This window comes from Chrysemys picta, chromosome 17, assembly GCF_011386835.1.
Source record: "Chrysemys picta bellii isolate R12L10 chromosome 17, ASM1138683v2, whole genome shotgun sequence".
Lineage (NCBI taxonomy): Eukaryota > Metazoa > Chordata > Testudines > Emydidae > Chrysemys > Chrysemys picta.
Window position 1 is genome coordinate 19,030,285 of NC_088807.1, and position 20,823 is coordinate 19,051,107.

Genomic DNA, 20,823 nt, shown 5'->3' on the forward strand with positions numbered 1-20,823 from the left:
CTTCCGGGTGGGACCGGAAATGGTATATAGGGCAAAGAGCAATCATTCCCAGCCCCATAAGTTCCCCCTGTGCCCCACAACTGCCCTAGCGCCTTACAGCCCCCCCAGCACCGTCCCCACCCCACACTGCTCCCCATAGCCCCCCATGACCACACCCAGCCCCACCCACCCTATAACCACCGCTCAGTGACCCCAGCCCCCATTGCCACCCCATGTCCCCCCATTGAGCCCCACTGTCACCCCATAGCCCCCCACCACTGTGCTCCCCACTATCCCAGACATCCCATAACCCCCACAGACCCAACTGAGCCCCATAACTTCCCCATCATCCCCCATTGAGCCCCCTGCCATTCCACTGAGCCCCATAGACCCCCCACTGTGCTCCCCACTACCCTAGACATCCCACACCCCATGTCCCACAACAGCCCCATAGCCCCAACTAAGCCCCATAACTTGCCTTTAGCAACCTCATAGTCCCCCACTAGCCCACACATCCCACCGACTCCAGACACCCCACAGCCCCCCATAGCCTCAGCTGAGTCCCATAAATTCCCTTTAGCCACCCCATAGTCCCTGACTGAGCCCTATAGCCCCCTAGCCATGCCATAGTCTCCGCCGAGCCCCACAATTGTCCTGTAGCTCCCCACTGAGCCTCACAACTCTCCTATACCCCGCACTGAGCCCACAACGGTCCCAGAGCCCCCCCCCCCCCCGGATTCCCATAATCCCCACTGAGACTCACACCCCCACAGCCAGGCGCTGCCCATGCAGTCGCTGGGATCGAGGCCCGTGTCGTGCTGCCCAGACACAGAGTGAGGCACTGCCCTGAAGCTCTTACAGTCGAAAGAGACAAATGAGGGTGTTACGGACTCACAGATCGTGCCCACTCTTGGCCCCGTGCAGTCCGTGGGGGGTGCCCCTTTCAGTGAGACAGCCCTTCTCCCGGGGGTCCACTCTCTCCCGGGGTTAGGTCCCTCCACCTCCTGGAGCCGCACCTCTCTGAGCCTTAGCACGTCTGTCTCTCGCCGTGGGCCCCCTCAGGGAGTCCATTCGCTCTGGACCCCCGGGACCTCCACTCCCAGAGGGAATAATGCCACCCTGTTCTCTAGCCCGGAGCGACTCTCAGCCAGCATAGAACAGGAGGGTTTATTGAGCGTTGAACACAGCACAGGAAACTCTCAGGGCCTCAGGCCTGGCCTCCCTCAGCCCAGCACATCCCAGTCTCCCCTGCATCCAGGTGGGCTCTGCCTGCTCCCCAGCCCAGAGCCCCCCCTGCTTCCCTGATATCACCAGCCCCAAGTCCCGCCTCTGTCCATTGTCTTCTCTCCAGGGAAACAGGGGCGGAAACAGGGTTGCCTGGGCCTCCTCTCCTCTCTTCTGTCCTCTGGCTCCCTCTGGCTGGAACCGGCTGGTGGTCCTCTCTTTAGGTCACCAGGGTCCTCTCTTTACAGCCCATTGTCCTCCCACTGACCAGAACTGGCTGCAACTCCTGAGCTGGGCCTCCGGGTCACCAGGACACCAGTCGCTGAGGTATCCGTCCTCCAGGCCATTGGCTGGGGTCCCAAGTTCCCTCTCCAGGCCTCTGTAACAACAAACTCCCTCTCCCCTCACCTCGTTAAACCAGTAACCCCCAGGGAAACTGAGTCCCACCCCCTCTGCATGCAAAACGTTGGAAAAACAAGAAAACCCTCCACTTCGTCACATCTCTCCCCCCTTCGAGGCTGAACGGAGCAGGGTCACTTAGCCAGTGACCTGGGGAAGTTCAGGGCCCCCGCCCCGTGATAAAGCATACGTCTGACAAAGTGGGTATTCACCCACGAAAACTTATGCTCCAATACATCTGTTAGTCTATAAGGTGCCACAGGACTCTGTTGCTTTTTACAGTTCCAGACTAACAGGGCCCCCCCTCTGATACTTTGCTATAACATTGGCCCTCCCCCTCACATGGACCACCTCCATGTCATACCCCTGGAGGAGAAGGCTCCATCTCAGCAGCTTGGCATTAGCCCCTTTCATTTGATGCAGCCACGTCAGGGCGAATGGTCGGTGTACACATTGAAGTGCCGCCCAAATAGATACGGCTGCAGTTTTTTAAGGGCCCACCCCATGGCCAGGCATTCCTTCCCTATGGCCGCATAGTGCTGCTCCCGGGGCACCAGCTTCTTGCTCAGGTACACAATGGGGTGTCTCTCCCCCTTAGTATCAGTCTGCATCAGCACCGCACCCGCCCTGTGTTGGTGAACACCAGGAACGGTTTGTTAAAATCTGGGTTTATCAGCACCGGGCCTTGGATAAGTGCCCCCTTCAGCATACAGAGAGCCCTCTGGCACTGCTCAGTCCAGACCACCTTGTCCGGCTTTCCCTTCCTACACAGCTCCGTGAGGGGAGCTGCCAGGGAGCTAAATGGGGCACAAACCTCTGATAGTACCCCACCATCCCAATGAAAGCCGGAACCTGCTTCTTAGTCTGGGGAGCGGCCAATCCTGGATTGCCTCCACTTTAGCCGGCTCCGGCTTCAGGTGGCCTCCCCCCACCTTGTGGCCCAGGTAGGACACCTCTGCCATCCCCACCTTGCACTTTTCAGCTTTTATGGTCAATCCTGGAGGCAACCCAGCACCCTCTTCACCTGGGACACATGTTCCTCCCAGGTCTGGCTAATCTGATCCACCAGGCACTGGAAGGTGGCAGGTGCCCCCTTGAGGCCGAAAGGCAGGACCAGGAACTCGAAGAGCCCTATTGGAGTGGTGAAGGCGGACTTCGCCCTGGCCTCTGGGTCCAAAGGCACTTGCCAGTAGCCTTTGGTAAGATCCATGGTAGTGAGGTACCGGGTGCCCCCCAACTTGTCTAGGATCTCATCGGTCCGAGGCATGAGGTAGGCATCGGACACGGTGATGGGACTGAGCTTCTGATAGTCCACACAGAACCGGATCGACCTGTCCTTCTTGGGGACCAGCACCACTGACGAGGCCCAGGGGCTGGCAGATGGCTGGATCACCCCTAAAGCCAGCATGTGCCTGACCTCTCTCTCCAGGTCTGGGCTGTTTTCCAAGTGACCCCGAATGGGGAACACCTGATGGGAGAGCTGGTTCCCGTCTCCACCTGGTGGACAGCCAGGTTAGTGAGCCCAGGCCGGTTGGAGAACAGCTGCCGGTATGAATGCAGCACGGCTCTGATCTCTGCCTGCTGGGCAGGGGTTAGCTGGTCTGAGAGGGGAATTGATTCCAGCGAGGGGTCAGCCCCAGCTTGAGGGAAGAGTCCCACCAGGGGATCCTCTCCCTTCTCCCACTGCCCCCACACAGCCAGCACCAACTTCTCCCTGTCCCAGCACGGTTTCATCATGTTGACATGGTACATCTGGTGGCTGTGTGCCCAGTTGGACAGTTCCACTACATAGTTCACCTCGTTTACTTGTTTGATGACTTTGAAGGGGCCGTCCCAGGCCGCTTGCAGCTTGTTCTTCCTCACGGGGATGAGAAGCATCACCTGGTCCCCGGTAGCATATGAGCGGGCACGTGCTGAGCGGTTGTACCAGACCTTCTGCTTCCTCTGGGCCCTTGCTAGGTTTCCCCTAGCCAAGCCCATGAGCTCCACGAGCTTTTCCCGGCGAGTCAGTACATAATCCACCACTGATTCCCCATCGGGAGAGGCCTTTCCCTCCTACTCGGCCCTCATCAAGTCCAGGGGCCCCCTCACTCTCTTCCCGTACAGCAACTCGAATGGGGAAAACCCTGTGGATTCCTGGGGCACTTCACTGTATGCGAACAGCAGGTGGGGTAAATATTTGTCCCAGTCCTGCAGGTGCTGGTCCATAAAGGTTTTCAGCATCATCTTTAGGGTCCCATTGAACCTCTCCACTAGCCCGTTGGACTGAGGGTGGTAGGCTGAGGCCCAGGTGTGTCGGACCCCACACTTCTCCCATAAGCACTGGAGCAGGGTTGACATGCAGTTAGACCCCTGGTCTGTAAGGACCTCCTGGGGGAACCCCACTCTGCTGAAAATGGTCAGCAGCACGTCTGCCAAGGTGTCTGCCTCGATAGAGGACAAGGCCACTGCCTCGGGGTAACGCATAGCGAACTCTACTACCACCAGGATGTATTTCTGCCCTGACCAGGTCACCCTGCTGAGGTGGCCCCTTGCCCCACAACTCCATCTAGCCCCCCACAGTAAAATCTTATCATGCCCCCCAGCTGGGCCCCTCACCCCCACCCCCACTAAATCCAGGTCTGCCCTCCCCCAGCCAGGGCCCATTTGCATTTAAAGGGCTGGCCTACAGGACTAACCTCTAGTAAGCTGGTGTCTGTGATTTCCAGCAGCCGGGGTGCCCCAAAGGGGCTGTGGGCCTGATTTTCGTGTGTTCCCTTTTCCACCAGAGAGATGCCCAGGGCACGGCCAGACATTTGGGGGGGGTGGCATGCAGCGTTCCAAAGCTCCCCCCTACAGATGGACAGGGAGAGGCCGTGGAGTCGAGTGTTCTCGCTGGGCCCCTTTGCGCCAGGCGCTGTCTGAATCTTGTGGAGGAGGCAGAGCCTGCCCCAAGTGCAGGGAAGAACAGCAGGGGGACAGCCGGTCCCAGGTGCCCATAATTAATAAGCCCTGGGGCCACAAAATCATGACAAGCCCACTAGACCCCATTCCTTTCCCAGAGCTGGGGAGAGAACCCAGGAGTCCTGACTCCCAGCACTCCCCTGCTCTGACCACTAGATGTAGATAAATCTCTGATAATTTTCATATGACTTTACATTGTGCCTCTTCCTATAACCTTGTAGTGGGTTTACCCACGTGTGACCTCTGTTTTCATGACACTTTGTATCAAAGCCTCATATAGAAACTGTATTGAACCTTGGTATAATGTTATAGCCCCTAAGGATAGAATAAGATAGAAGAAAAATGTCTCTTTGCTAGCAGTAGGACAAGATCTTCCCCCCACTCTTAATCAATTGCCATGTTAACATAGAATAGAATATCAGGGTTGGAAGGGACCTCAGGAGGTCATCTAGTCCAACCCCCTGCTCAAAACAGGACCAACCCCCAGACAGATTTTTGCCCCAGATCCCTAAGTGGCCTCCTCAAGGACTGAACTCACAACCCTGGGTTTAGCAGGCCAACACTCATGAACGTGAATGAGTAAAGGCTTGGAAGGCAGCACCTCCAGACAGCTGCAACCCTTGGAGAGGGGATGGAAGCCAGACCCAAGAACAATCAAACTTGTCAAGTGGGCTCATTAAAGAAGAGCAGACATATTGCTGGCCTCAGGGCTTAGAAGCCAGCACCTTCTTTTGGAAACACCCTCTTTGCAGCATTGGGACAACACCCAGAAGAAAGCAGCATAAAGGACTGTGACGAACTGGGCCTGTTCTCACTGTGGTCTGTGAATGCTGACAGGGGAGTGTACTGGGATAGTCTGCATTGGAGGATGGGATCTGCCCGGGGGCGCATTCCTGAGACGAGAACCCAGGAAGGGGTTGAAGGCCAGGTGACTCCTGAGCCCGGGAAACTGGACAAAGGCTGTGGGAGGGGTCGCTGAAGGGAGAGTGCGGGAAGCGAGCTGGAGAGATGGCTGGGAGACAGAGATGGCTCTGACCCCCCCGAAGGGGGGTGGGCTGGAATGCCCTGGGACCCCAAGCTGGACTTAACTGGGGGGGTCCTGTTGTCTGTGCCTGCAAGACCTGTCTTGGACTGTATTCCTGTCATCCAAATAAACCTTCTGCTTTACTGGCTGGCTGAGAGTCATGGTGAATCGCAGGAAGCCGGGGGTGCAGGGCCCTGAGTCCCCCAATACTCCGTGACAAGGACCAATGGACACAGACACAGATTTTGCATTTGGTGTAGATTTGCATGAGAGGGAAGCTGCTATAAATGTGAGATGTCTTGCCGAGGACCCTGGGTCTCGTCTTGTCAACGTGGGAGCATCGATCCGGATCGGCAGAAGCCCGGCTCCACCCATCTAACTCACCTGGCCAGTGCAGTTAAGGGGAGCAACTAATTGGTAACAACAACAAGACAGAGTGTGTGTGTATGTGAGTGCATGAGTGTAATATAGATCATATGCATATGATACAGTGTTAATGAATACATGTATTACTAATAAATGTGGCGTTTTGCCTTATTCCCCCTGAAAAGAACCTGTGCAGTACTTTAAGTACAACATTTACCCCACTTCCCTCCCAGAGCCAGGAAGAGAACCCAGGAGTCCTGGCTCCCAGCACCCCCCTGCTCTGACCACTAGACCGCACACCCCTCCCAGAGCTGGGGAGAGAACCCAGAAGTCCTGGCTCCCAGCCTCCCCGCTCTAACCAATCGCCCCCACTCCACTCCCTGAGCCGGGGAGAGAACCCAGGAGTTCTGTTCAGTATGACCCCACCCCTCCTCCTTCCATGTCGGATGGATTCAGCCGCCCTCTCCGAAATCCTCTCACCCTGGAGAACTCCGCTGGGGTAGGTGGGGGGTTTCTGAGCTCCAGAGGGGATTCTGGGCCGTGGCTCAGAAAGGTGTGGGGCGGGGGGGGGGGGGGGCAGGGTGTCCCTGGTCAGGGATAGTCTGGGCCCAGCCATGCCCTGCATGTTCACAGCCTCAGTTAATCTTTGCTCCAGCCACTTGCAGTGGGACTCTCTCCCCACTGCTCCACTGGCCCCACAAGGGGAGGAGGGGCCGATAGCGCCCCTTAAGGTCAGAGGATCAGACCGATGCGCCCATCTAGCCCGGTATTGTGCCGGCTTTGCATGAGATCACACCCATGGGCCCTCTCTGTGCCAGGCATGGGGTCCCTGTAAAAACAGCCCTGCACCCGACCCCAGAGGGGCCACATCTCAGTGCCAGGTGTGGGGTCCCCGTCTTAACAGCTCCTGCCCCAGAGGGGCCATGCCTAACACCAGGTGAGGGATCCCTGTATAAACAGCCCCCGTGCCCCACCCCAGAGGGGCCACATCTCAGCCCCATGCAAGGGGTTCCTGTATAGAGCTCCCACCCCAGAGGGGTTCGTATTTCCGCACAGGGCGAGGGGTTCCTGTATAAACAGCTCCTGCCCCCCACCCTACCCCAGAGGCAGCTGGTTTTAGGCCCAAGGGAAACGAAAGATTTTGGTAATTAAATGAGACGCAGGCCTTGATTTATTCCAAATGTTCTTCTTTTTTTTAATTTAAATTCTATTAATAAATTGATTTTTTTTGTAGATTTTTTTTCTTTTCTCTTTTTTTTTAAACATAGAGAGAGAGGGCATGAAAGAACAGGCACAGTGGAGAAGAGAGTTCGTTACACTGAATAAAAAGGGATGTCCCGGCCACGCTGCCACGTACAGCTCCTTGCACACATACAGACCTGGTGGCTCAGGGCCGCAGTGAGGGGCGGGGAAATCACCCCCCAAAACCAGGGAGCAAAGTGAATCAATGACAACCCCCATGAGGGGGGCGGGATGGGGGACCCGATCTGGCGCTTCCATTGGTGCCAGGCAGGGGCAGACGGAGTAGGAACCCCAGATTGCCCTCGGCATAGGGGGTGCCCCCGCCCTGCTGAGGGGAGGGTGGTGTCTGCAGGCGATGGAGCAGGGCGGGGGGGGATTGGGAGCATGGGGGTCAGGTTTGGTCTCTAAGCAATATGGGATATGCGGGGGGGGATCTGTACGTGGAACGGCTCAAAGGGGGGAGCTCAGGGCAAGGCAGGCAGGTTGGGTCCAGAATTCGGATCCCAAGTTGGAGACGTAGCCAGGGCAACTATTGGCCAATCAGCACAGCCCCCTGCAGCCTGTTCGGCCAATCACCTCAGCGCAGCTGCCCCTCCCCTCCCCCCCCCCCCCCCCCCCCATAAATTTAACAGCACTGTAGAACCTGGGGTGAAATTGACAAGCTGGGTCATGATCAGAGCTGGCGCCCCCTAGAGGGGAAAGGCCCCGTGCCCCATTCCCTGCCCCCCGAGCCCGTCAGTCCCTGCCCTGGGGCCAGATGGGAGCTGGCGCCCCCTAGAGGGGAAAGGCCCCGTGCCCCATTCCCTGCCCCCCTGAGCCAGCCAGTCCCTGCCCTGGGGCCGGATGGGAGCTGGTGCTCCTAGAGGGGAAAGGCCCCGTGCCCCATTCCCTGCCCCCCTGAGCCGGTCAGTCCCTGCTCTGGGGCCGGATGGGAGCTGGCGCCCCCTAGAGGGGAGAGGCCCCATGTCCCATCCCCCACCCTGCTGAGTCATAGAGGTCTGCTCAGGCCTAATTTTTAGGCCTGAAGTGGACCCGAGTCCAAGAGGGTCAAATCATTTCCCAACCTGACCCCACTCCTTCCTCCAGTGCCAGCTCCCGCCCGTGGGGCCAGCCCCGCCCCCCTCCCATGGCCCATTCCCAGAACACAGCCAAACCGACCTCACCGGCAGGAGAGCCGGGCGTTTTCCTACCTGACCCGACTCCTGGAGTCTGCTCCAGCCAGCCCCGCCCCACCCATGTCACCAGAACCCCTTGAGCCACAAGAGAGCACCCAGTTCATGGCCCCTTGCGCAAGCCCCCCGGCTAGCCCCAGCCCAGCTCCTGCTATCACAGCTCTCCTACCCCAGGACGGGGGTGTGGAAATGGGCCTCTCAGAGCCACGCCCCGATGCCAACCGCCGCAATGGCCCAGCAGCTCAGCTGCTCCCATGGGCAGGCCTGGGACGGGTGGGAGGCACAGTCCCCTCCCAGAACTGACACCATCCCATGACTCACTCAGCCTCGGGAAAGGGGCGGGATCCCCGCTCTGCCAGTGGGGAGGAAAAATGGAATTTCCCCAAGGCCCCAGAGAGGGCAAATGGAACCCAGGCGTCCTGGCCCTCCAGCCCGCCCGCTCTAACCACTAGACTCTGCTCCCGTCCCAGAGCCGGGGAGAGAACCCAGGTGTCCTGGCTCCCCAGCTGTGCTGAGACCAGCAGGTGGTGTGCACAGAAAGAGGGAGGAACGAAGCCATTCAACACGCGTTGGGGTGGAGAGATTCAGCAAGGGGTGGCTGCAGACCACAGGGAGAGGGGACTGGCAGAGGAATGGGACGAAGTGAGGCGGTCGATGGTAGCGGGGGGCCTGTTGGAGCAGGGCAGGGTCCCACCATTGTTTTAAGCAATAGTGGGTGGGTGGCAGTGCCAGGGGGATGGTACCGGGGTGATGGAGCAAGAAGTGGGATCACATGCGGTGGGGGTGGGATGTCACATTACTCCCAGAAGTGATAGGTACAGGACAGAGCCTTAGTCCCATCATTGCTTGAAGCAAGAGGTGATCTGGGGGGCAATATTTGTGGTAGCAGTGGGAGGAGGTGTCCCGGGGACAGTAGTGTGTTTGGGGGGGGTATCCCATCACTGCCTGAGGTGATGGGCAGCAAGGATTGGGTACATATTTGTGTCAGCCGTGGGATAGGGTGCTTCGAGGGGCCCCGGGGAGGGGCGGCGTTGGTGTTAGCCGTGGGATAGGATGGTTCGAGAGGGTCTCAGGGGGCAGTGTTTGGTGTTAGCAGTGTGATAGGCAGGTTCGTGGGGTGACAGATCCTGAGGGGTGGGGACAGCATTGGTGAGATAGGCCAGTTCAGGGGAATCTTGGGGGACAGCGTGGGAATAGGCCAATTCACGGGATCACAGATCCCAGGGGATGGGGGCGGCATCAGTGGTAGTAGTGGGATAGGACAGTTTGAGGGAGTCCCAGGGCAGTGTTGGTGTCAGCGGTGGGATAGGGTGGCTTGAGGGCATCCCAGGGGGCAGCGCTGGTGTCGGCAGTGGGATAGGGCGGTTTGCGGGGTAACGGGTCCCGGGGTGGGGGGGCAGCAGGGGGCCCCATCACCGCTTGAAGCGGTAGGTGATGGGCAGCAGCAGCTTGCTCTTCTTGAGGGCCTGCACCTTCTTGAGGGTCTCGTCGTCCAGCGCCAGGAAGCAGCGGCGCGAGTACTCCAGCAGCCGCTCCTTGGATGGGTCGAACTCGCCCACCTCAGCCAGCTTCTCAGGCGCCACAATGAGCAGCTCGGCGATGGGCGTGGTCAGAGCCACCGTGTTGCGATCCACCCGGTGGTGCTCGAAGGCCCGGCTCATGCTCTTCAGCTTCTGGAAGGTGTTGAGGATCTTCTTGTAGCGGCACAACACCCCGTCGGCGTCCTTGACTGCCGGGCGGGCCACGGCAAGGGCGAGAAGGACGGGAGGGACGGGGAGATGGCCGGGGGGGAGGGATAGAGGGGGACAGAGGAAAGGAGGGGGACAGAAAGGCCCAGGAGAGAAGAGCCTGTTCATTCCTTTCCTTTGACACAGACTCCCTGCCAGCCCGCTCAGGAGGACCTGCCCCCACCCCCCCAAAGCCCCTCATAGGGAGTCCTACCCCCACATGCCCCTCCACCCCACCCATGCCAGACCCCTCAATCGTACAGTCCTCCTCCTCTTCCCCACACCCCACCCCACAGCCCCCTGCCTCCTCCCTGCTCCTCACCCCATGGCACATGCCCACCCCACAGCTCCCTCCTCTCCACACCCAGCGCCCCCTGCAGGCCCCCACTCACCTCGCTGGCGCTCGCGGGCCTTGGGCTTGCCGAAGCGCCGCCGGCTCACCCCCCCCTTCTGCTTCTGCTTCTTGCGCTCGGCAGAGCCGCCCTGCTCCGAGGCGGCGCTGAGCGAGGACGCCAGGCTTTCGTTGTCCGTGGCCTCGCCGGGCCGGCTCTCGGCCGCCTCCGCCCGCCGCGGAGGCTGCTTGCTGCGGCAGTGATCTTCTGGGGGGGAGGGGAGCAGAGACTGGGTCCCAGCATGCACCTCACTGGAGCCTCCCCGCCCTGCTGTGAGATACGGCGCCCCCTAGGGGCTGCCCATGGGAGGGATAAAAGCCCTACCACACCTGCTGCCCAGGGAACTGCTCCTCTAGAGCTGGGACCTGGGATCGGGTCAAACGGGGACACAGAGGCTGTTCCCCCAGCTAGTGCCCCAACATGCCCCCCTCTGCCGCCTCTGACTTCTAAAGTCACTACAGGGGGGCAGGGATCCAGAGCTGGGGAAGGAACCCAGGAGTCCTGGCTCCCAGCCCCCCCATGTTCTAACCACTGGGCCCCACTCCCCTCCTAGCACCAGGGAAGGGACCCAGGCGTCCTGGCTCCCAGCCCCCCTGTGTTCTAACCACTAGGCCCCACTCCCCTCCCAGCACCAGGGAAGGGACCCAGGCGTCCTGCCCGGCTCACCGGCGTCCACCTTGGCGGAGGAGATGAACTTGTCGAGCTGGCAGCGCAGAAAGTCCCGCTCCTCCTCCAGGTCCTCGATGCGCTTCTGCAGCCAGGAGTTGCGCTCCAGGGCCATGTGCAGCTGGGTCTTCATGCTGCTCATCAGCGCCAGGGCGGGCGGGGGCGGCTCCGGCAGCTCTGCGGGGGGGGGCACCACCTGACACCTCCACCCCTGGCCCTGACCCCCCCCAACCTCTGCCCTCTGACAGGGCCCTGACCCCTCCCCCAGGACACGGCCCTGCCTCCTGCCGGAATCTTCCTCCCAATGGGGCCCTGCCCCCCTCGTTGCCCCCCAGCAGTCTCTCCCCCGCCCAACAGGACCTTGATCCCCTCCAACAGGGCCCTAACCCTCACTGGCTCCACCCCACTGGCTGTTCCCCCCACTGACAGGGCCCCACTGCCCCGGGTGGCCTCCCCCCACACTATGCCCCCTCCTTTCTTCCCTGGCCCCCCAGCCCCCCCAAAGAAACTAGCCCTCCAGCCCTGGATTCCTCCCCACTGAACCCCCCCCAAACCTAACACCTCCCATCTCCCCATCCCCCCCAGGGGTGAGGGTACAGGGAAGTCTCTGGGGATGGGGGCATGGGGTAGAGGTGCGGGGGGGGGCTACCTTCAAAGTTGCTCTGGGGGGGGCTGAGGCTGTAGAAGATCTGGGGCTCTAGGTGGGGCGTCTCCTCGAAGGGGATGGAGATCTCGTAGGCCTCATCGTCCTTCTTCACTGCAGGGAGAGACATGTCACGGGGGGACCCCAAAACCAGCCCCACCCCCCACACAATGGGGCCCTTGACATCCCCGGCCCAGCCCCTACCCCAACGGGGCAGGGACCCCTCCCCACAACAACCCCCCATCCATACCCTGGGACTCCCCTCCCCCCAGGAAAAGGTCACCCCAAAACCTGACTGCAAGCCACTGCTCCCCCCTCCCAGATCATATCCCCCACCGGCTCCCCTGCCCCTCCCCCACAGACACCTCCCAGCTTTGACACGCCCCAGCCCCCACAGCTCCCTTTCACCCCCAGAAGTCCCTCCCCCTGAGCCCCAACTTTGATGTGCCCCCCCCAGTACCCTCCTCTCGTCCCTATGGCTCCCCAGCTCTATGTGGGCCTGGCTCCGGGGCGCCCCCTGCTGCCCGTGCCCTGCATACTCGTCCGCCTCCGGTTATTCCTCTCAGTCATTTTCCTTCCGTCCCGGCGCCCCGGCCTGGCGGGCCCCTGGCTGCCGCACGGGGACGCTGGTGAGAGAGAGAGAAGTGAGGTTTTAACCCCGGGCAGCTGCTACCCCCCCAGAGAGCTCCCACTCACAACCCCCCAGGGCAGCCGCCACCCGTAACCCCCGGGCCATCCGCCACGCATAATCCCCTGGGCCAGCCGCTACCCATAACCCACCGGGGCAGCCTCCACCCATAACCCCCCAGGGCAGCCTCCACCCATAACCCCCTGGGCCAGACGCCACCCATAACCCTCCGGGGCAGCCTCCACCCATAACCCCCCAGGGCAGCCGCCACCCGTAACCCACTGGGCCATCCGCTACCCATAATCCCCTGGGCCAGCCACCACCCATAACCCTCCGGGGCAGCCTCCACCCATAATCCCCTGGGCCAGCCGCCACCCGTAACCCCCGGGCCATCCGCCACGCATAATCCCCCAGGGCAGCCTCCACCCATAACCCCCCAGGGCAGCCTCCACCCATAATCCCCTGGGCCAGCCGCCACCCATAATCCCCCAGGCCAGCCGCTACCCATAACCCACCGGGGCAGCCTCCACCCATAACCCCCCAGGGCAGCCTCCACCCATAATCCCCTGGGCCAGCCGCCACCCATAACCCTCCGGGGCAGCCTCCACCCATAATCCCCCAGGGCAGCCGCCACCTATAACCCCCCGGGGAAGCCACTACACAAAACTTCCCGGGCCACCTGACACCCATAACCCCCCGGGGCAACCACTACCTGCCCCAGAAAGCCCCTACCCACAACCCCCTGGGGTAGCCGCTACCCATAACCCCAGAAAACCTCTACCCATAAACCACTGGGGCAGCCGCTACCTGCCCCAGAGAGCCCCTACCCATAACCTCCCGGGGCACCCCCCATACTCCAAATCGTTCCAGCATGCCACCCATCCCCCATCACTGTATATATGCCCCCCGGTGTGCCATCTCCAACTGTCCCCACCATGCCCCAGAGCTGACGGTAGCTGCCTCATGCTGGCTATGCCCAGAACCAGAACCGGGTGCCAATCACCCACAGGGCTTGGGGAGATCCGGGGGGGCACAGCCTGGCTCCCCACAGCAGGCGCTGTGATGGGAGAGGCTGAGACTGACCCCTCACTGTCCCGGTGGGAATTGCCCTCGGACCCTCCCCGCCGGTCAGCCAGGGACCTACCTGAGACGGACGGGCCGTGCGGCAGCCCAGCTCCAAACCCGTCCTGCGCCGCCCGCCAGCCAGCCCTGGGGGAGGGAGAAAAGATGCACACGGTCAGGTCGCTTCTCCGGGAGCAGGACTCGAACCCGCCACCTGCTGAGCCACGCAGACGCTGCTGCATGGGATCAGAGGGCAAGGGCAGGAGCAAAGCCAGTCTGTGGGGGTTCATGAAAGGAAGGGGGAGGCTGGGAGCCAGGACTCCTGGGTTCTATCCCCGGGTCTGGGAGGGGAGTGGGGTCTAGTGGTTACAGCGGGGGCGGTGCTGGGAGCCAGGACTCCTGGGTTCTACTCCTCACTTCAACACCTAGTCAGCAATAGCTCCAGGTACCCTAGCCCACTAAGCTGGAGGAGAATCCCCCTCCGTCATGCACTAAGTGTGCTATGACACATGGATGAGCATGTGTCACACACGCAACAACACACTCCTGGCCTTGATCCCCCAGATTGTCCAGAACCCCCCAATTACCCTATCCCCCCCCCATGCCTGGATCCTCAGAGATCAGCAAGAATTTTAGGACATGGGGGATGGGCATTTCCACTTTGAAGCAGCCCACATCACAGCCCCTCCCCCTACAAACACCCCCAAGTGTTTCTTCAGTCCCATGGCCCCCCACCCCGCATTCAAGACCCCAGAGTCCCCCAGTCCTGTACCTCAGATCCAGGGCCCCCCGAACCCCCCAGTCCTGTACATCAGATCCAGGACCCCCCCAGAACCCCCCAAATCCTGTACGTCAGATCCAGGCCCCCCCAGAGCCCCCCAGTCCTATACATCAGATCCAGCACCCCCCATAGACCCCCAGTCCTGTACATCACATCCTGGGGCCCCCACAGCCCCTCAGTCCCGTATCTCAGATCCAGGGCCCCCCTCGCCCCCCCAAACTTTCAGATCGACTCTAACCCTCGCCCCCCCCCCACGTCTAGACTCCTGGTCCCAGCCCTCCCCGCCCCGATTCCTTCGAGTGCCCCAAAATGGGGGGAAATCGCCCTAAAAATGGCTTCTGTGCCCCTCCCCCCTCCGCTGGGTGTTTTGCTGTGAAGCTGCAATAACTCGGCTGCTCCCAGCCTGGATTGCCGGGGGGAGGGGGTGCAAAGGAGATGGGGTCGTGGGGGGGGGGCAAAAAGTATCCCTCGATCCCCCCACCTCCCTAAAATGGATACAAAATAGACCCACAGCAAAGAGACTTTTCCCCCTGGCCCCAGGGCTGGGGGGAACGGAGGGGGGACTGCAAAGGGAGAGGGTGCACGGGGGTTCCCGGGGGGGTCTGGGGTCTGCAGAGAACAACCCCCCCCCCATCCCCACTCACCCAGATCTGCACGCGAACCCCCAGCAACCGGGCTGCAAAGCCAGCCCCCCCTCCCCTGGCAGAGCCAGGGAGCGTCTGCAAAGCGCCGCCGGGTGGGGGGGGGGAATCGCCCACGCACGCAGGGCAGAGACACGCGTGGGGGGGAGCGCTGTGCCAGAGAGAGCGGCGGGGAGCGACACACACCCCACCAGGGCCCAGCCTCTCCCCCAGCCAGCGCTCCCCCCCAGCAACTTCCCCTGGGGGGACTGAGGGAGGGGGTAAAGGCTTGGAGAGAGAGAGCTCCAGACATCCCCATAGACACCCCTCTAGCCTCACCAGGCGCAGCCATCAGCCACCCCAAACCCCCTCCATCATCCATCCATCCATCCATCCATCCACCCCAACCCCCTCCATCATCCATCCATCTCAACCCCCTCCATCAGTCACCCCCAAATCCCTCCATCATCCATCCCGCCCCCCACCCCACTCCATCAGCCACTGCCAAACCCCCTCCATCATCCCTCCCCCAACCCCCTCCATCAGCCACTCCCAAACCCCCTCCATCATCCATCCATCTCAATCCCCTCCATCAGTCACCCCCAAACCCCCTCCATCATCCATCCATCCACCCCAACCCCCTCCATCATCCATCCATCTCAACCCCCTCCATCAGCCACCCCCAAATCCCTCCGTCATCCATCCCGCCCCCCACCCCACTCCATCAGCCACCCCCAAACCCCCTCCATCATCCATCCATCCACCCCAACGCCCTCCATCAGCCACCCCAATCCCCTCCATCTGCCATCCCCCAACCCCCTCCATTATCCATCCGACCACCCACCCCACTCCATCAGCCACCGCCAAACCCCCTCCATCATCCCCCCAGCCCCCTCCATCAGCTACCCCAAACTCCCTCCATCTGCCATCCCCCAACCCCCTCCATCATCCATCCATCCACCCCAACCCCCTCCATCATCTCTCCCCCAGCCCCCTCCATTATCCATCCCGCCCCCGACCCCCTCCATCAGCCACCACCAAACCCCCTCCATCATCCTTCCCCCAGCCCCCTCCATCAGCCATCCAGCCATCCATCCCCCAAACTCCCTCCATCATCCGTCCCACAACCCCCTCCATCATCCATCCCCCAACTCCCTCCATCAGTCACCCCCAAAACCCCTCGATCATCCATCCACCCCAACACCCTCCATCATCCGTCCCCCTCCATCTGCCATCCCCAAATCCCTCCATCATCCATCCATCCCTCAACCCCCTCCATCATCCATCCCCCAACCCCCTCCATCAGTCACCCCCAAAACCCCTCGATCATCCATCCATCCACCCCAACCCCTTCTATCATCCATCCAGCCCCCACCCCATCTAACCTAGCGATTCTCTATCAGCCCGCACGGGGGCGGGGGGCTGTTTCTCGCTTCTCCCCCGCTTTCCAAAAAGCGCGACTCTTTAGCGACGGCCCCTTCAGAGGCCCGCCCCGCCCCCGCCGCACTGTCAGGGAGCGAGGCGCAGTTCCCCAGCCGGATGGGAGGCGAAGGGAGGCGGATCTTTACGGGGGGCTCATGGCTTGGGGGGGCAGGGGCTGCTATCACGCTCAGTGAGTTAATGTCCCCCAGCTTCTCCTCTGGGGAGGGTCTCAGCTGCCTGCCCCCCTCAAAGGGAAAAGGGGGGAGCTGCCCCCCAGCCTGGGAATTAGGGAGTATCTGCAAAGCGTGAGATTATTTAGGGAGCAGCCCGGCCGGTGCCCCTCACTCCCGACCAGCAGTCCCTGCCAGCCCCCGCCCCCCCAGCCCTGCCGGTGTCCCTCACTCCCAACCCGCAGCCCCCTACTAGCCCGGGCCTGGGCTGCCCCGAAGCACAATCCCTCAATATCTCTCTGGAAAACACCACCCATGCAAGGGCAAGACCCCCCCACACATGCACCCCCCCCACACACACACACATGCAGCCCCCCCACACACACACACACTGCCCTGGGGGACCCCAGCGAGGGATGCTCCATTTTGCTGGCCAATTAAGTCACTGGTCTCCTTCCTGGGCTGAACTGGCCAAATAGTGCCACTCATGATGGCTTTGTGGTAGGGTGACCAGATGTCCCGATTTTATAGGGACAGTCCCGATTGTTGGGTCTTTTTCTTATATAGGCTCCTATTACCCCCCACCCCGTGTCCCGGTTTTTCACACTTGCTGGCTGGTCGCCCTACTTTGTGGTGAGGGACCCCCTAAGCCAGCCAGTCCCTGCCCTGGGGTCGGATGGGAGCCGGCGCCCATAGAGAGGAAAGGCCCCAAGCCCCATCCCCTGTCTCCCTGAGCCAGCCCATCCCACCCTGGGCCCCTACAGAAGAAAGGCCCCAATCCCTGCCCAGGGGGCGGGGAAATAGATGCCTCTGTAAAGAGTTTTTGTAGGGACTACTTTATACAAGAGGTGGCAGAAGACAGCAGTAGCGGGGCCAAGGGCAGGGATTCCAGACCTGCCTGTACAGGCCCTGCCGAGGCGCTGAGCCATCCCAACCCGTCATTAGCCACTAAACATAGAGCCGGGGAATCCACCACCTGCCACTTATCCCGGCGGGTGAGACCGGTCATGTGACCTGCAAAGAACAGTGACCCCCAATTACCCCTCCAGCCCCCGCACCTGACACCCAGCCCCCACCCTGCCATCCCCCATCAGCTCATGCTGGGGCTTGTTATACGAGGACCCCTCGCTCGGCACTGGGATGCGGCCCCTCTGGGGTGGGGCAAAGGGCTGGGTATACAGGGACCCCTTGTCCAGCACTGAGATGCGGCCCCTCTGGGGTGGGGCGTGGGGCTGGGCATAAGGGGATTCAGTCATTTGTGAGTACACTTACAATTTGGGCTCCAAACTCCCCCCAAATTCTGCCACCCTTTTAAGCACCTTCTCTAGTTCCAAGCCTCTGTGTTTAAATGCTGCCCCAAGGAGACCAATTAGCCCTCATTAGTCAGGTAAAATCGAACTACTCTCGTAGTGTAGACAAGGCCAGGGAGCGGATAAAGGGGTGGGGTGGGGTCCCTAGTTCCCCTGTCTGAGGCCAGAGGCCCCCATCGCACCAGGAATAAATAAGCAGGGCTGAAGTGTGTGTGTGTGTGTGTGTTCCCTGGTGGAGGGGCTGGGTCCTGCTCTGTGCATGAGAGAGAGCCGTGCTGCCTCGATGGCTGCAATCAGAACTGCGCTCCCCCATCTGTGTCCTGCCCCCTATAGTGCTCCTGGCTGGAGGAGATTCCCCAGCAGCTCAGGGAGCTCTCAGGGCAGGTAGAACTCAGCCTGGTGTTGGTAGGAGTTAAGCTCTTACGGCCTGAAAGATTCAGGACTCCTGGGTTTTATCCCCGGCTCTGGGAGGGGAGTGGGGTCTAGTGGTTAGGGTGGGGAGTCAGGACTCCTGGGTTCTATCCCCAGCTCTGGGAGGGAAGCGGGGGCTAGTGTTTAGAACAGGGGGGCGCTGTGAGCCAGGACTTCTGGGTTCTCTCCCAGCTCTGGGAGGGGAGCGGGGACTAGTGGTTAGAGCAGGGGGGACTGTGAGCCAGGACTTCTGGGTTCTATCCCCAGCTCTGGGAGGGGAGCGGGGCCTAGTGGTTAGAGCAGGGGGGACTGTGAGCCAGGACTTCTGGGTTCTATCCCCAGCTCTGGGAGGGGAGTGGGGTCTAGTGGTTAGGGTGGGGAGCCAGGACTTCTGGGTTCTATCCCCAGCTCTGGGAGGGGAGTGGCATCTGATGGTTTAGAGCAGGGTGGAGTGGGGCTGAGCATCAGCACTTCTGGCTTCTATTCTTGTTCCCTGTGGGGTGACCTTGGGCATGACCTTTCCACATGCCTCAGTTTCCCCATCTCTAGACCAGGGCTCACGAACTTTTGCAAAGCAATGGGAGGTGTGTGGATGAGCTGCCCTAGGGCTCAGCAAGGTGACTGATTTATTAACTCTCCGGCGTCACTCCGTGTGCAGCGCCGTCCAGCCGTATCTCGGCCCTGACGCAAGCATACAGAATTAACCAGAGGCTGAGGTTTCCCCCCAGGGTCGGGGCCTTCCTCCCACCACGAATCACCAAGTGAACCTTCCCTTTCCGATGCCGTGGGGAGCCGCGGCAAATCCCGCCGCTTGAAACACCCACCCCTGGTGGAAAAATTCTTGGCGATTTTGGCAAAATCTACTGGTCATTTTTCGGGGGAGGGAACATGGGATTTTTTGGTCATTTTTTTAGCCCCCAAAATGTTTTTCATGGATGTATCTTTTTTTTCCTTCCTATTGTCGCCATCTTTAAATGGTCGGGGATATCGGTAGGCTCAGCATGCCTGATTTCTCATTCCTTCCTCTGCCACTGGCCGGCTGGGTCAGTCCCTTGGCTGCTGCCGGCCTCAGTTTCCCCATTTGCATACCAGAGCATAACAATACTAGTCTGACTAGGTAAAGCGCTTGGAGGTCTGTGGATGAAACGTGCCGTTAATTAATACAGGATGTTCTTACATTCTGACTAGATTCCATCAGCGCCGGGCCCGACAGGGCCCTGATCTTGATGGCTAGCGGGTGAGGGATGGTTTTCAGTACCCAAAAGCTGTCTTCGAGGTAGAAAGGGATCAAGTTCTTGCCAATGCACAATGTAAAAGGAAGGGCATGGAAAAGTTCAAAAGGCACAAATCAGCCCAGGGTTTAAACCCGTGGCCTCCTTTGGGAGGGTCCAAAGCGTTTGACTTTTTTCTGGTAAAATCATTGGGTTTTTCTCTGCCTTTCTCCAGGATTTTTTTTTTTTTAATTAAAGCCATTTGGCTTCATTTCTTGACTTATGGATGGGTCATTTGTCCTGCCCCCAGCCTCCCCACTTGCTCCATTCGGTCCCATGACGGCGTGTTGCTGAAAGACACATTACTGGTGTCGAAATGGAAAAGCCAAATTTTTGGCAAAGGACATTAAAAATCAAGGGTCGATTCAGATTCAATATTAGTGGGAGGGAATCTTTGAAATGCACAGAAATTGACAATGGAATGAAAACACCTTGGGAAAGTTTTGCCAAAACCGGTTTAAATTTTGAGGGAAAAAGTTGATTTTTCTCCTAATTTTTTTGGCAACAACTTTTTCTTCTTTTGGACATATCTAAATGTCTGCATCCTCATCCACCTCATCTATCTATCTATCTATCTATCTATCTATCTATCTATCTATCTATCCCCACACACCCTATCTATCTATGCATCTATCCCCATCCACCCTATCTATCTATCTATCTATCTATCTATCTATCTATCTATCTATCTATCCCACGCACCCTATCTATCTATCTGTCCCCATCCACATCCACCCATCTATCTATCTCCATCCATCCCCTCTATCTATCTATCCCCATCCACTCCCTCTATCTATCTATCCCCATCCACCCACCATCCCCATCCACCACCCATCTATCTATCTATCTATCTATCTCCCCACACGCACTCTCTCTCTCTCTCTGTGGGCCATTTCCTCATCACCTATCATGGAGACCCTGAGACCCTTCCACATAAAACTGTTTCAATCCTTTCAAAAATGGTTTGCGAAAAATATTGATTTTTTTCTTTGCAAAACACTCCCCCCCCTTGTAATTTTTCGACGTCCAATTTTTTTTCTTCTTCTCCCTTGGTTTCCATTTAAATTTGCCTCCCCCCCACTTCCGTCGCTTATTCTGATTGGCCGGATCAGTCACATGGTCAGGTTTTTTTTAAAATCAATATTCCCCACAAACACAATTTTTCCATTGGGGGGGGGGGAATTTTCCCCAAAAGTAAATGTAAACAATTGGATTCAAGGTCAAAGATTTGCAGAAATATTTTGAAATGTGGACATTTGTGCAAATTCATCAGCCAGCAGGAGGGAAATGGCTGGACAGCTGTGCTCAAAGGATGCGCTAGATTTCAACCCCAACTTTATTTTCCAAAATGTTTCTTGGGCGTTTGAGTTA

The 20,823-nt window shown here is 59.4% G+C and overlaps 1 protein-coding gene across 2 annotated transcripts; it reads right to left on the minus strand.

Annotated features, from left to right (window-relative positions):
• Nucleotides 1-7,105: 7,105 nt before the first annotated feature.
• On the minus strand, nucleotides 7,106-15,043 carry CCDC106 (coiled-coil domain containing 106). 2 transcript variants are annotated; one of them, XM_065570799.1, is made up of 7 exons: nucleotides 14,893-15,043; nucleotides 13,550-13,614; nucleotides 12,317-12,403; nucleotides 11,784-11,891; nucleotides 11,135-11,311; nucleotides 10,469-10,672; nucleotides 7,106-10,078 (listed from the first exon to the last, which is right to left on the minus strand). In XM_065570799.1, exons 3-7 carry the CDS (start codon nucleotides 12,345-12,347, stop codon nucleotides 9,762-9,764), a joined length of 837 nt encoding a protein of 278 aa, XP_065426871.1. In that variant the 5' UTR covers nucleotides 12,348-12,403; nucleotides 13,550-13,614; nucleotides 14,893-15,043; the 3' UTR covers nucleotides 7,106-9,761. The 2 variants fall into 2 exon arrangements, with proteins under 2 accessions (XP_065426871.1, XP_005312104.1); XM_005312047.5 differs by having other exon boundaries at nucleotides 10,469-10,675; nucleotides 14,893-15,040.
• Nucleotides 15,044-20,823: the final 5,780 nt, after the last annotated feature.